Source organism: Engystomops pustulosus, chromosome 2 (genome assembly GCF_040894005.1).
Source record: "Engystomops pustulosus chromosome 2, aEngPut4.maternal, whole genome shotgun sequence".
Classification (NCBI taxonomy): Eukaryota; Metazoa; Chordata; class Amphibia; order Anura; family Leptodactylidae; genus Engystomops; species Engystomops pustulosus.
This window is the reverse complement of record NC_092412.1, coordinates 196,288,256-196,304,988: the sequence shown is the minus strand read 5'-3', so window position 1 is coordinate 196,304,988 and position 16,733 is coordinate 196,288,256. Positions and strand designations below refer to the sequence as shown.

General features: G+C 41.1%; 1 protein-coding gene across 2 annotated transcripts in view; it reads left to right on the top strand.

Moving 5' to 3' along the window:
* NME7 (NME/NM23 family member 7) overlaps nt 1-16,733 on the top strand; it is a 125,361-nt gene that overhangs the window by 62,609 nt on the left and 46,019 nt on the right. The window contains exons 6-8 of one of the 2 annotated variants that reach the window (XM_072137736.1): nt 8,706-8,913; nt 11,102-11,143; nt 14,615-14,720. In XM_072137736.1, coding sequence (XP_071993837.1) covers nt 8,706-8,913; nt 11,102-11,143; nt 14,615-14,720 — 356 coding nt within the window. The remainder of the gene's footprint in view (nt 1-8,705; nt 8,914-11,101; nt 11,144-14,614; nt 14,721-16,733) is intronic. The other variant, XM_072137737.1, reaches the window with a different exon arrangement.

Genomic DNA, 16,733 nt, shown 5'->3' with positions numbered 1-16,733 from the left:
GGCCACCTACCTGCTCCTCTGGTTTGAAAAATTTTTTGGACTGCCACATACAGGCACTCAATCTATTCCATTTTTCTGGAGGGCCACCTACCTGCTCCTCTGGTTTGAAAAATTTTTTGGACTGCCACATACAGGCACTATCCAAATTGAATTGTCTCCATAGCAGCCTCCACACGTTGTCTCCATTGCTACCTCCAAAAGTCGTCCATATAGCTGCCTCCATACATCGTCCCTTTATCAAACGAGGTTTGTCAGGCCGAATTTTGGGTTGTTTTCATGGATTCCACATCAAAGTTGTTAACTTTGTCGCCACCCTGCTGTGTTATCCACAAAATACACTGGCAAACTTTTACCATTTACGGATATTATTTCAGCGCTTCTTGCGCATCTGTTTACATTCCCCTCACCCGCCATATCCTAAACTTATAAGAACGCTACTACACTTGATCTTATACAAAAGGTTCTTAGAAGTGCTGTTTGGGGAGTAGCCTAGAGACAGGGGCTTGGATTGGCGAAAGCTCGCCTAGCAGCGGAGCGCCAGCTCCATGCGCATCATGCGCTTCTTGCGCATCTGTTTACATTCCCCTCACCCGCCATATCCTAAACTTATAAGAACGCTACTACACTTGATCTTATACAAAAGGTTCTTAGAAGTGCTGTTTGGGGAGTAGCCTAGAAACAGGGGCTTGGATTGGCGAAAGCTCGCCTAGCAGCGGAGCGCCAGCTCCATGCGCATCATGCGCTTCTTGCGCATCTGTTTACATTCCCCTCACCCGCCATATCCTAAACTTATAAGAACGCTACTACACTTGATCTTATACAAAAGGTTCTTAGAAGTGCTGTTTGGGGAGTAGCCTAGAGACAGGGGCTTGGATTGGCGAAAGCTCGCCTAGCAGCGGAGCGCCAGCTCCATGCGCATCATGCGCTTCTTGCGCATCTGTTTACATTCCCCTCACCCGCCATATCCCAAACTTATAAGAACGCTACTACACTTAACTTGGTGCAGGCTGGGACCGAGTCTGACCCTGGGGCTGGTCATATACTGCCGACGCAGAGGATTGCGGGGCCTACCTCGGTCCAGGTCTCAAAGGCCTACTATACCTCCAAATCCTCCCACCCCTCCTCCACCTCCTCCTCCTCCGAATTACCATCCGTGGGCATGGCGCCATCAGTCGGTAGCTCTAGGCACAGCAGCAGTGCCGTTGCTAAGCGACAGCAGGCGGTGCTCAAACTGCTGAGCCTAGGTGATAAAAGGCACACCGCCCAAGAGCTATTGCAGGGCATTCCACATCAAACTTGTTAACTTTGTCGCCACCCTGCTGTGTAAGCCACAAAATATACTGGAAAACTTTTTTCATTTACGGATATTATTTCAGCGCTTCTTGCGCAGATGTTTACATTCCCCTCACCCGCCATATCCCAAACTTATAAGAACGCTACTACACTTGATCTTATCCGAAAGGTTCTTAGAAGTGCTGTTTGGGGAGTAGCCTAGAGACAGGGGCTTGGATTGGCGAAAGCTCGCCTGGCAGCGGAGCGCCAGCTCCATGCCAAGAACCAACTAACATAGTTTTAACTGCAGTACCTTTAATCTACTACTAGTTCACTGCCTCCATACATCGTCCCCTTATCAAACGATAAGGCAGAATTTTGGATTGTTTTCATGGCTTCCATGTTAACTTTGTCGCCACCCTGCTGTGTAATCCACAAAATATACTGGCAAACTTTTATCATGTACCAATATTATTTGAGCGCTTCTTGCTCACCTTCTTTGGTTCCTCTCTGCTACCCATTGGTTTGAAGCCTGAGTCCATTTAGGGTATGTCGCCATGCCACTCTCTAGCCTTCCGCTGCTGCCGCTGCCTCTGCATGCCGTCCCCTATAGTGTCAGGGTCAATTATTGGATGTTTTAGATGCTATCTAGCTTCATTCTGTCACTCTGTCATGGCCATGCTGTTGCCCATAATTTTGGCATAATGGTGCGATTAAGCAGCCTCAGAGGCATCCATGCATGCTGCCCCTGCTGTTTCCTGTCCATTTCCGTGGTGTTTCCATCCTTTTCTGAGGTTCCCAGGTGTTTGGCCAAGCTTCCCTGTGCAGAGCCTTGGTCCCCTTGAAAAATGCTCGAGTCTCCCATTGACTTCAATGGGGCTCGTTACTCGAAACGAGCACTCGAGCATCGGGAAAAGTTCGTCTCGAATAACGAGTACCCGAGCATTTTAGTGCTCGCTCATCTCTAACGGTAGTATCATTTTAAAAGTTACATTTTAATACCCTTCACTACATATATATAATTGCATATTTGGATTGGTGAAGATTTGGCGTACATAGCATTGTCTGTTGTTATCTGTTCAAAGTGTCTCTATTGTTATGTTTATAGGTTTCTTTCTATAAAAGTGGTCCGAATTTTCACATCAGATCACATTTATTGATGTCTTTATTGCTGACATTTTTGGCCTCTTCGGTTTTTCAGATATTTTTTCATTGTAGATCCAGCACATGCTGAACTTTTATTTTTATTAATGATGTTCAGGATTTTTAACAGTAGCAACCATTTAATGCAGTTATTTCAACATGTTATGTTTTGAAACAAAATTGCACAAAGTTGTCCTTGAGTGTAAAGTTCTGGGATGTAATGATGACATTTTCCAGGAAAATATATTCATAAAATATTGATTGTACTAATTTAGTTTAGTTTGCTCTGAATGTTTACTTTTTTATTCATTCAGCTTTAATTGTGCTTGTCAGAAGTGTGATAATATTCTTGTCAGATTAATGGGTGGACATGAAAAGAGAAGTAAAATGGATTTTTTATTGGAGAAAGTCGCCTTAAGCAGCCCCTATGACAAACTAATACACTTGGCTATATACTTCCCTTTCCATCATCTACAGGTGTCCATATGGATTGTCTCTTTTCCCATCACGGCATCGCTTCATGAACGCATGGTGGCAGAGCCTGACAACATTGATTGGCCACAAGGAGTTGATGTCACTATGGACATCCTCTCCACCACACTAAGTAAATTCACATAGTAGCCAAGCTTTTTAAGAGATGTCCCCATGGATAAGTACTGGGGGCAAATTCCACTTTTGACAGAGAGAATCTGTCACTGATTCTGAAGAACTGCATGTAGCACCTTTTCCCAGCAATGAAGTTTAGGCTTTTGCATATTTGGAAAAAGCTGAGTGCTCTTTTGGATGGAGAAGTGTGCAGATGTGTTCTTCCTGTTTGCCTGAGTGTTAACTTGGAAATCAAACTGCTATAAGTGTCATGTCAAATATGTAAAGACGTCATTGCAACGACTCTCATAACTTCTTAGATTAATGAGATGTAAGGGGTAATTCCACCTTGAGGCTATTCTAGAAATGTCTCATGGATGCAGCTGCCCCCGCTCGGCTATCTCACAGTCACTGCGGCTGTACATTTCTCTGTTCACTTAAAAATAGCCCGTCATGTTTAGGCTCAGATAAAGGGGTGTCCCACTTCATTTCAAGTTTTTGTAATTGTCTGAAAATTTTCTACGCCACTTTATGAAAATGTAAGGTAAAGCCCCAAGTCTAGAAACGCCTTTTACCTCTAACGGGCCATGACAATCTCCCTTACATGATAGTATGATAGTATTCATGAATACAAGATTAAGGTCCTGGTAGGTTGATCAAGGATAGTTAGAATTGTATGACCCTGCATCTGTCTGGCTGATGAGACATTTCTGAACCAGAGTTTTTAATTTACATATTAATAAAGTGGTGTAGAACTTTTAATACTTGTATATTGGTAAATTACCTAATATCCTGCCCCCCAAACATTACAAATAACATGAGGCTAACTCCACTGACTGCCACGCTATTTCTTTGGCTATCATAGTATGTAAGGCCGGAAAAAGAAGCAAGTCCATCAAATCCAACCTTTTAAAATTAAATAAATGTTTTATCCCCTTAACCCGTGATATTTTTTCTTGAACATGTACATAGATTCCGCCATAACAACCTCCATAGTCTCACTGCTCTTACAGTAAAGAACCTTTGTCTATGGTGATGGTAGAATCGCCTCTCCTGTAGGCGTAGAGGATGCCCCCTTGTCCTGGTCACAGGCCGAGGTATAAAAAGATCTTTGGAGAGATCCTTGTACTGTCCGTTCAGGTATTTGTACATTGTAATGAGGTCTCCCCTCAGTCGTCTTTTTTTAAACTGAATAATCCCTAATTTTATCTTTCATTGTATTCTAATCCCCCCATTCCCGTAATAATCTTAGTTGCTCTCCTCTGCAATTTGATATTGAACTGGGAAATGGAATCTACCACAAACAGGGTTGAGCTGAGCCTTAGGCTGCATTTACATGAACATATGCTCGCCCGGCCGTAGCTGCCACACGGGGAAAGGTGAAGCATGCTCAATCTCTTCCCCGTATAGACACCGTACTGCTGCCGGGTCGCCATAGCCATATATGGGGACATATATACAGCTGCAAATTTGCAATCGTATATATCTGTTGCCATGATGGTCACGTGAATGAGCGATTACCACTCAGGGGACCCCATTTCTTCATATATGTACATGTTCTCTGCATATCTCAGAGGTACCAGAGATCAGAATACCCGATTTGTTAATCTTGCATCAAGCTCATATAGATGTTTCACATCTGAAGCAATGTCAGCCTGTCTTGGCACAGTACATATAATTGGATAATACTACTAATGTCATAGAGGAGGTCGTCGGCGTCTCTCACCGTGTCTCGGAGGGCAGATGTCAGCTAGATGTCAGCACAATCCATATTTTAGCTTAAACCGTAGTCTGTGTAATTATAGTATAGTCTGTACGGATGTCATTCAGCTTCAGTGCCCTCTAGCAGACATTTTGTTCTGTTCAATGTCATTGTAGTAAATAATTAAAAGCCTGGAACTGGAGTTAGAAGGGACGGTTTCTGTTGAATAATAATTTTGTTAAGCGAGGCACAAGGTTTGCTGACAGTTTACAAAGTTCTATTTAATAAGCTAAAGAGGGCACTGGGGCTGGCTAGTCTATAGACCTTTATTCATACAGAAAGGGGACAATATGCTCTTTGTTCTCACAAGGAAACTTGTCACATAAAGCAATGACAAACAGGTAGCATTCCCACATGAGGATTCTTATGTATGACTAATTATTTCTAAAGCAAGCTCTGACGTGGGTTCGCTGCACATGCTGTCTATGGAATTCCATGTTTGAAGCATTACAATTCACATTATTCACATTATTATCAAAAATGCTGACTTGGAATCGTAATGCTAAAGTTCTTTTTGAAAGGCACCTTTTTATTATAGCATAAAATGTTATATTGGTGTGTTGTGATCCAAATCTCTAAATAAAATGTTGGCCCATTGCAATGGCTCAATACTCTCAATTTGCCCAAAAGGGGATTTTGATGGGGACAGGATTTTGATGGGGACAGGATGGGTTATTACAGATGTGGAATTTAACTTCCTTCAGGTAGAAAACTAGGAAAGGGATGTGATGTATTATGCCTTAAATGCCAGTTTTTGGAGTGCAAGGCATCAGAAAGTTGTAATCTCTCATGCACACTATTAAAATTGTGAGTTGTTGGCCCTTTTCCACCATATATGGCACGTAAATAAATAAAGAATGGGGTGAGCTGGGGTGGAAACAGGGAGGGCTAGAGAAGGGGGGCATAAATGTTTCAGATTTACTATAACTTGTGCCAGAAAACCGGTGCTGGGTATTTTATCACTGATGGGAGGCTGCTGGACATCTCATTAGTGAGGGGAGGCTGCCGGACATCTCATTAGTGAGGGGAGGCTGCCGGACATCTCATTAGTGAGGGGAGGCTGCTGGACATCTCATTATTGAGGGGAGGCTGCTGGACATCTCATTATTGAGGGGAGGCTGCTAGACATCTCATTAGTGAGGGGAGGCTGCTGGGCATTTCATTAGTGGGGAGGTCACCACTAATGCATTTTTTCACTCTAGGCTTATAATTGAGTCAATATTGCTGAAAATACTTGGAACAATTACAGAAACCAATCTTTTCAATTTTTTTATATAATATGTATTTTTAGAAAACATTTATGTTACAAATAGGCAACCAACATAGCATGTGCATACAAATGTACATACAGGAAAAAGAACGAGTGTGGATACAGTGACAAGATATTCAGTACCAGATGCAGGGGCATTAGGAGTAGTTACATAGCCCCTGTAAGCATTGTTGAATGTTTAGCCCAGTTGGTATGAACAGCCTCCAAGTTGTAGGGACAAGAAGTCACCAGCTATCTAAAACAAAAACTAGGCAACAACCATGAAAGGACAAATAAGACTGAGAAGGTGGGTGGGGGAGCAACAGGCCTGAATCAAGACACTTCATGAGTGAGCCAATGAGCCCAAATTAGCAGGAATTTATCTACTTTACCCTGGACAGTGGCGGTTAAATGTTCCATTGATCAAACTTTCTTAATACGAGCGCATAGCTCATACCTGGAAGGAGGGGAGACCTGTTGCCAGTGTTTTGCAGTGAGGCATTGTGGAGGCTTAACACAAGGGGGAGATGTATATAAAATATAGACTTTAGGATATAGTGAGAAATCAAATAAGAATACTTGGGGCAGAGTTTGTTGGACATGGACCCAGTAAGATCTGATTAAGGGTAAATCTCAAAAAATATGAAAGATTGAAGCATTGGGCACTCCACATCTCCAGCAGATATTTGGGAGAGAAGAGTTGAGAGTATACAGAAGTTGTGGAGTATGTTACAATGCATTAGTATTTATACTTATTCTCCTTGTTGATTACACATGATACAGACTTTGCTGCTTGTCTCCATATCAGGCTCCAGGCGTCAGCAGAGAGAGTATGTGTCCAATTTAGACATGTATGAGTGCCTGGAAAATTGGTCAGGAAGAGGGTCAGAAAAGATGGTATTAAGGGAGGAGAGAAATCAATCTTTTCTAATGACAAAAGAGGATAAATATGTAATACAAGCTTTAGTGACATGACTTCATACGATCAATGGAGATTTTCAACAAGGAAACATAATAGTGCATTGTTACCATGCTTTTAAGAGAGGAATCCTGTTTCTTAAAATAGACTCTTTTGTTCCAAAAAAAGATTCCTTGTGTGCTATAGGGAGCTGAAACGCAGTAATAGAGTTTCTCTTTTGACATTGTTTTTTACATGGGCTTATTTTGTTTGAGTCTTTGTGAGCACTATATACCTCTCTAAGGCATAATCACTTAGAAATGTCTTTTAGCACTAAATACAATTCTTGAGGTCGTGTCTCATTACTAGAAACCATATCCATATGCCATATTAGGATATATGGATGTGGAAGTTACCCTGCTTGCAATCCACTCTTTAAGCCAGAATAGAAAGAATCTGAGCATCATCCAAAAGTAGCAGGGGAACTTTATAAAAGTCAAATGAAAGTTGTTCAGTTTCAGAAAATAGATGTTATTTTTTGGATAATAAAAGGTTATACAATTCTCTGATATACTTTGTGTATATTCCTCACAGTTTTCGAGATCTCTGCTTGCTGTCTTCCAGTAGGAAGCTCCATGGTTTACTCCCAGGGGATACAAACCAACCCATGGTGATGTGTAGCAGCGATTTTTCTTAAATATTGTAACCGATAGTGGATATTTGTTTCACGGAAATGAGTTTTTCTCAGATAAAGATGTTTTAATTTATTTTTAACATTCTTATAGTATAAAATGTCAAGGGCTGGTATCAGAGACTCGGCTGTACCTTGAGTGTTTGTAGAGGGGCCTAGAAGTTGTTCCATTACCTTACAAAAAGAAGGGAATAATATGGGGGAGGGGACCTGTTGCAGATTTTTCTCCAGGGTACAGCAGCTTCAATGACATTGTTTTCACTGCTTTCTTTGGGGTATGTACTATGGGCTATAGTAACTACATTTGGCATTCTGTTTTTGACAACTACATTTTGTAGTAACTCAAAAAGATCTTTGAAATTGGGGTGAATTTAGAAGTGGTTAAAATGTGTGACAACTGCTGCGGACTACATACTTCTACATAGATATGTGTCAAGAATCAAAACTAAGACCAAACATATTGGCCTTTCTTAATATTTATCCCATATTTTGTCCTTGCTATATATTATACTAAATCTTCAGATTCCAGTCTATTACATAGTATGAAATAGTATCACCGGCACAACATTTTATTAGTCAGGGATTGAAGAACCACATATTTAAGAGGCTCCAAAGCACCTGATTGCCTACATATGTCTATGTCCTGGTTATCTTGGTTATCCTGGTTTTAGATGGCTTGTGCTAATTGCAGTCTTATCTTTCCAGTTGTTTGAAGTAAACTTGAGGTTTCTCCAAATTTTTTTCCATCCAGTTCCTGGACAGTGAAGTAGTAGGAGCTGGCGTGTAAATATAGAAGGCTTCATAGCCGCGGAAAGTGACGCACATCTTATGTTATTTACCCCACAGTTTTAGGTACACGGTTTTTGCTTTTTGGCTTTTTTTTTTTTTAAATTCAAGAAAGGGCAACATACATACATACCTACATGGGGACATACATCACATAAAAGAACAAAGCTTTGTGTGCTCCTAATCTCGCCAATTATTTTATCACAAAAAAATTCTTATGTTGGTTGAAAAGTGCATTTAGTTAAATTACCATATATTTATATACGGTATATGTATATTAAATATCTCATGCAGTGTAAAAATCACCTTTCTTTTGCAGTGACCTCATCAATTTTATGACAAGTGGACCAATAGTAGCAATGGAAATCATTGGAGATGATGCTGTTTCTGCATGGAGGAAATTACTGGGTCCAACAAACTGTACTGTAGCCCGAAGTGAATCCCCACAAAGTGTACGAGCCAGATTTGGCACAGATGGAACAAAAAATGCAGCACACGGCTCTGATTCCAATGCGTCAGCTGCCAGAGTGAGTACTCCTTTACTTTAAGTAGGTTGAAATTGTGTTCCTTTTCCCATAGCCCCCTATATTAGAAATGTCAGCTCTGATAAGATGGTCATAAGTTGCCCTGTTACTGGGACTCCTAACATTGAGGTGTATTATGGGGGAGGCCATTACATATTTTTTTCTTGCAGAGAAATCCATTATTATACAGCTCCCCTTAAACAAATCATCTCCTTTTTACCACTATTTACCACTAAGGGCCATTTCACATCTCTGTTGGGTCTTCACTTATTTGCATCAGTTATTTTAAGCCAAAACCAGGAGCTTACACACAGAACAAGTCTTTCCAGTTATCTCACCTGGTTTTGGCTCACAATACCTGAAAATTTGACAGAGATTTAACACTTAATCCCTATGAACAATGTAAGGCCTAGTTCATATCTCCGTTCACACCGAAGGCATTTGAATTGTGTTTTAAAACAGGGAGTCGTTTACCTCCAACCTCTATAGATGTGCCAATAACATTGGGAAAACTTATATAAAACACTAAGTTTTGAAAACTTTAAATTAAAAAATAAAGGGACCTCACGTGGGGCGTATGCAGAAAATAAAATTACACACATAAAATATAAATAAATATATAAAAATATAATCCCCATCGCGCACTTTGGAAACCCCTTTTTACCCAAAACATACATATCAAAATGACTGTTACACAATATGGAATTCATTTGTAATGTTCATTATGATATATTTTGAAAATTTTAAACAAGTATTTTAAAATGACAGATAATGCCTTTTTTCCACTTCATAACTTTAACCCCAATTATATGTAAAATTAAAATTAACTAGCCCTATATGTCTTTTTTTAAGAAACCTAACATCAAAATCATTCTTAATAAACCTCAGACACTCATAGATCCTGGTACTGTTACTGTGGTTATCTTATATTTGTTATCCATTGCCCCTTCCTTCTAAAATCCACTTGCAAAATGATGCTAACAAGCCCCAGGGGCTACCTTGGCCCCTCTGTGATTTGGCTTTACAGGCTATTACACTGTCTGACCCTTCCCCCGTTCCTCAGTATTTGTGCACTGAGCAGGAAGTGAGCTGGGGATGGATTAGACCAGCCAGAGGGTAGCCCCTTGGGCTCATTAGCATAATTTTAGACTGAAGGTCATGGATAACAAATATAAGAAGATTACCTCGGTGCTTGGATATATTTGTAATTGTCCCTGGTTTGTCATGCTCGATTTTGATGGTAGATTTCCTTCAAGGTAGTACACAAAAACAATTAAAGTGGTCTTCCCATGAACAAAAGTTAGGCCCTATCCACGGGAAAGGGCCTAACATGCTGAACATTGTAGGGCTCAGTGATGAGATCCCGATAGATCACAAAAAGGAGGGGTCCATCGGATGACCATGTGCATGACCGTTCTGCTCCATTAATTTCTATGGAGCTGACGGAGATCACCGAGCTGATGCCTTGTAGAATTCTGGGCCGGTCAACTCCGGCACCTCCCGTGCCCCCTTTAGTCCCTCCACAACGACTTGGCATGGATGTGGGGTAAAGAGAGCAAGGCACTGGGATTATATCAGTGCTTTGAAAGCCCTGATAAATGTTTTCCAATGTATAATGGAAAGACTTGCACCTGGTTTTGACTTGTAATAACAAATGCAAATGACTGAAGACCTAAACGCAATGTGAACTGGACCTTAGAAGTGAGTGTCTGATTTCTGAAGGTCCTAATGCTGACAATTTTTTTTATGTTTTTTGCATTTTTTTCACACATTTTGTCATATTTTTCTCCATTGCAACGACACATAGCAAAATATGCATCAATTCTTCTACATGAAGAGGTGTGATTATGACCTAGATGTGTTCTGTACTCTGGGATGTTATATACACAGTTATGTGTGATAACATCAGGCTCCAGTCTCATAATTATTATTTGTCTCTGCTAAATGGATATCAGGTGTTTAGTATAATATTCTGCCACAGTCAGCTGCAAACGACTAGAATGTTGTGATTAGTTTAATTTATACATTCTGCTAAATAAGTGAGAAGCTTTATATTCATAATCACTAAGCACGAAAAAGTGACCTCCATGTAATAGATATGACATAGGTAGTGTATGTATGTAAAGTACCATCAAACATATAGCAATCCATTCAATAAAAATATATTATTCTTTTCCATTTTTCCATGTAGCCTGAAAGGATTTTTGATGCCTCGATTCATACAAATAAATTGGTATGACAGAACAGATTAGCAAGTTTAACCATTATGCGGCTTCTGCATAGAAATATTGCATGGCTTATGCTCTGAGGTTTGTTCTTGGTGTCTTTAATCTGATGCTCTGCAAACCCGGGCAAGTGCCGGGGCCCACAGCTGCTGGGAGGGCCCACTCGTGGCCAGATCTCATTCCTCTGCAGCCGGCCTGTGCCGGGTGCTGGCACCGCAAATCGGCGCTCCGGCTTGCAGAAAGACGCTGCTGTGTGGTGTAACAACCATCCCGACCAGCCTGGCTGTGCCGGGTGCTAGCGCCGTAAAGTGGCGCGCAGTAGGCTGCAGGATGCTGCGTGTGAAGCGTTGTGCGTCTGCCGGCAGGAGGAGGAAGACGACGAATTGGAAGCTCCGGATCTGAGTAGAAGACTGAGGTGAGTACTATTCTTTTATTTTAAATGTCACATTTACTAGTCCATGGGGGATGAGAAGGAGCTGTATATAATGAATGGGGGGGGCGTGAGGAGGGGGCCACATATAATGAACAGGGGGAGGTGTTTGAGGAGGTGGCCACATATAATGAACAGGGGGAGGTGTTTGAGGAGGTGGCCACATATAATGAACGGGGGGGGGTGTGAGTAGGGGGCCACATATAATGAATGGGGGGGGGCTATGAGGAGAGAGCTGTATATAATGAATGGGGGGCATGAGGAGGGGGCTGTATATAATGAATGGGGGATGAAGAGAGGACTGTTTATAATGAATGGGGGGTGCATGCAGGGGGCTGCATATAATGTTTGGGAGGAAAGGAGGGGGCTGTATATAATGGGCGGTGAGGGGGATGCATATAATCCATGTGGGTCTGCATATAATTAAACTATGGGTGGTGAGAGGGGCCTGGACTGTATATAATTATTTCATGGGGGGCTGCATATAATTAATTTATGAGGGTGAGGAGGCTGTATAAAATGAATCCATGCCGCTACGCCAGTTTACTTCAAAGGGGCCCACTGAGGCTTTGTCGCCCAAGGGCCCACTGAAACCTGTAGCCGGCCCTGCATGTAAGGCAATGCTTACAAGTGGGCTTGAGGTTTTCTTCTGAGACCCTGTTCAAATATTGCTCCATGCAGGACTTTTTTTGTCTAGAAAAATGGCCATAGTGGACGCCATAATGGAGAGGCAGCAAGCCCTAATACAGTCACCAGGGTCCATCTGGGGTTATTTGTGTCAGTCATATGAGGGGTCTGTCCCAATCGGGGGTTTACATTTTTTCTTCCTATAACAGAATTAATAGAGGAGGAAAGGAAGGATAATGTTATGGTTATGGTGAACAATGTTTCTTTTTAGATTTATTTCCATAGAGTTTTCTTTCTATTTTATTTTAATTATCCTAAAGGCTGCAGCTTCCTGCTTTAGGATCCATATGACTACAGAAGCCATATACACTCCAGGGAGCTCACATGATGCATACCTTTAGTTGCAGTCTTCTTCTTCTTCCTCTTCTTCTGCCCCCTCCTCTTCTTCCTCCACTTCCTTTTCTTCCTCTTCTTCATTCTCCGCTTCCTCTTCTTCATTCTCCGCTTCCTCTTCTTCCTCCTCCACTTCCTATCTTCTTCCTTCTCCGCTTCCTATCTTCTCCCACTTCCTCTTCTTCCTCCTCCGCTTCCTAACTTCTTCCTCTTCCGCTTCCTATCTTCTTCCTTCTCCGCTTCCTATCTTCTCCCACTTCCTCTTCTTCCTCCTCCGCTTCCTAACTTCTTCCTCTTCCGCTTCCTATCTTCTTCCTTCTCCGCTTCCTATCTTCTCCCACTTCCTCTTCTTCCTCCTCTGCTTCCTAACTTCTTCCTCTTCCGCTTCCTATCTTCTTTGTCCTCTTCTTCTTCTTCTATTATTTTCATACATTACAACTATTATTATTATTCAATTTAATTCTTATTATTTATTCTCAACCTTTCAGATTCTGTTATTATTCTGATTCTAATTTATTATACTTATTATTTTTTAATATTCTCGTTATTTAATATTCTATCATCACATTTTACATGCAATCTGATTCGCTTAGGAATATTTACACATGAATTCATGCTTTGGGCATCCTAAAATTAAAATTTTTAGATCATCCAGCTCCTTTCAAGATATGCTTGATAAAGAAATTCCAGAAATTATTTCCGGAAATGTGTGAATTCCAAATTGAGAAAAAGATGTGTAGTAATGGCCAATAGTCTGGAGAATAGTCATAATTGACAATTTATGTGTTGATTTACAGTGGGAATGACTGAGGAGCATCACTATGCAAAGTTCTATATTTTGTAGAATTTTATATGGACTTGAAATGGATTAAAAACAATAAATAGAGGCATTTTTATGAGATCTGTGCTACTGTATACTTCCTGGTCCTTTCTTGACACATAGGAACTACCTGTTTGCCAGCCCTTGACATTTGTTCTTGTTTCCATTACGTTAAAGTGAATCTACCCCCAGAATTAAGCATGATAAACCAGGGACACTTACACATAGATCCAAGTACTGTGGCTGTGATAATTAATTCTTATATTTATTGTCCATGGCCTCCTCCCTTCTAAAATTAACATTTAAAGGAAACCTACCACTTGAAGTGGCAGGTTTCTGATGGAAATATGTGCGCTGCTACATAGGAAGTGAATGAGAGCCGCGTGCACGGTAAGCGCCGAGCGCGTACCTGCCTGCGCCGGCTATAAAGTTTAAAAAGGTGTTTTAAACCGCGATACCGCGGTTTAAAACACTAACGAAAATAAGCTCCGGCACCAGCTCAGCCTGAGCTGGTGCCCGGTATTTCCATCTGAAACCTGCCACTACAAGTGGTAAGTTTCCTTTAAAATGATGTTAATTAGCCTAAAAGGCTACTGGGGTAGTTCCCAGAGCCCCTTCGTACTATACATTCACAGGTTGTTATAATCTCTTACCCTTCCTCCATTCTGCCTAAACTCTTCCCCTGCACTTGCCTGAGTTAATCTCCCTGCAGCACAGGAAGTTTCAGCACACAGTGGGAGGAGGAAGTGCTTCTTGCACACTGTAACAGCCTGTGAATCTGCAGCATGTAAGGACTCCATCCCAGTAACCTTTTTGACTTCTTAGCATACATTTAAAACATGATTTTAGAAGGAAGGAGGATTGGATAACAAATATAAGAAGATTACCACAGTCATGGTGCCTGGATCTATGAGTAAGTGCCCCTCGTTTATCATAATGGATTTTGATGGTAGATTTCCTTTAATAGGGGCCCAGAAGTAGAGATTGGTGACCCATGCGGTATCTGAAGGAGAAAGGCAAGGTAACAGTCACCTTAGTAATGCTTCTTTTATGTTTCCAATCCTTTCAATAAAATAATGATGCTGATGAATAAACCTCTCTGCATCCTGGTATTATAGTGCAGCTTCTGTAGAGCCGGACATTGCAGGCTGTAGCTTTTATATAAAGCAGTGGAATTGTACTAATGTTTTTACTTCTAATCTACACTAGGAGTTAGAGTTTTTCTTCCCATCCAGCGGAGGCCGTGGACCAAAAAACACAGCCAGATACACCCAGTGTGCCTGCTGCATTATAAAGCCCCACGCTGTGGCAGAAGGTGGGTATATCTATTATATCTATGTGTATGTCTATTTTCAACATGTATCATATTCTGAAGCAGAAACAAAATCCGGAATTGCTTGCTACCTCATTACCTCACATACTGTGGTTTGCAGTGAATATTAATATCCCACATGTTTTCAAGCCACATTCATCTAGTTGTATTGTACATGGCCGGAGTTTGGCCCTTTACTATATTTATTCTGTATTTTTGCCATTTTCATAGACTAGGATAAATATTAATTTTTCATTTTATGTTCTCAGTTACTTTGCAAAGAGGGCTTTGTTTTTCACACATTCTTTCCCTGACCTTTTGGCCATTTTACCTAGTTGACAAAGCCCAGAATATATTGTCAGCGTCTAATATACTCCTGAGTGTTCATTACATCCACAGTTATTTGTATATATACATTGTTTGTGTATGTATGTATGTATGTGTGTGTGTATATATATATATATATATATATATATATATATATATATACATACTTAAAGAAAGTCCAAAGCAGCACATACAAACGATGGTTGGGTGCACGCATACTAGGGCCCGGGCGGCAGGTCCTCAAAGGTATCCGTGTAGAAAAAAGGCAGCACTCCAGGATAAAGGTGAAAAAATGTAGAGTCCTCTTTATTGCATATCCCAAAACAGCAGCAATGTTTCAGGTCGGTGTGAGTCTTTCTCAAGTCAAGTGACAAGTGCATGCAGTGCATATATATATATATATATATATATATATATATATATATATATATATATACAGATACAGCTGAATCACATGATCTCAATTAGGTCACATGATCGTGTAGTAACATCCCACTTTTGTAAACAATTCATATTATATATACAGGCGGTCCCCTACTTAAGAACACTCGACTTACATACAACCCATAGTTACAAACGGCCCTCTGGATATTGGTAATTTATTGTACTTTAGTCCTAGGCTACAATCATCAGCTGTAACAGTTATCACAGGGGTCTGTAATGAAGCTTTATTGTTAATATTGATTCTGATGACAACCCAACATTTTTAAAATCCAATTGTCACAGAGACCAAAAAAGTTCTGGCTGGGATTACAATAATAAAATATACATTTCCGACTTACATACAAATTCAACTTAAGAACAAACCTACAGACCCTATCTTGTATGTAACCCGGGGACTGCCTGTACATCGGTGAATACATACATAATTACAGGTTTATTAATCCATGGTTATATCTAATATACAAGGGTATTGAAAGTGCCAGTGTATTTTGTTCCAACGTGTACTGTGCATCATATCCACATAAAGTGCCAGTGTTGATTAAAAGCATAAAAATGGTCCAACTCACAACCTCAGACGCTATAAGCAGGCTGCTGAAGAAAGTTTGAAAACAGCATAGTGTGTATGGGACGCATGCGTGACACACATAGTTGGAACGCACGCGTCATACTCGTGCGTGCGCATGCGCCCTAGCAGCCTCGGCACCACTGGTTTTCAGAGCAACCCATGCCGTCATCCCCAAACATAAATACAGAGACTGATAATTGAAGCTGTTAGCAGTACGTAAGACTAGCGATTAATTGCTCTATACTAGCGGTGACAAAATGCATGTAAATACATATATATATGAAAGGGGGACAACAGCGCCGATAATGCCCAGAGCCACTAAGGGCATGGTATGAGGCATGTGCATGGTGTGTGTTACACCCTATAAAAGGGCGAAAACCCACATCAGTGGAGTGTCCATAGTACCCAATTGTCAAATCAACAACCGAGGCACTGTCGTGGCACTCCGTGCACTGCCGTCATCCGAGTCTCCCCTAAAGAACAACATACAAAATGGTCCATGGAGGACAGACAGCAAGATTGTCAGCTTCAAAGGTCTGTGTGGGAAGTCCGATTGCTAATACTATATACTGCAATACTACTGCGACCGCGGCAGTGACAGGGGGGTGTTGGCTGCTTTATACAGCCATTACCCGGTGTGTATGGAGAAAGCTCAGCTCGTGAGCTCTCTCCATACACCC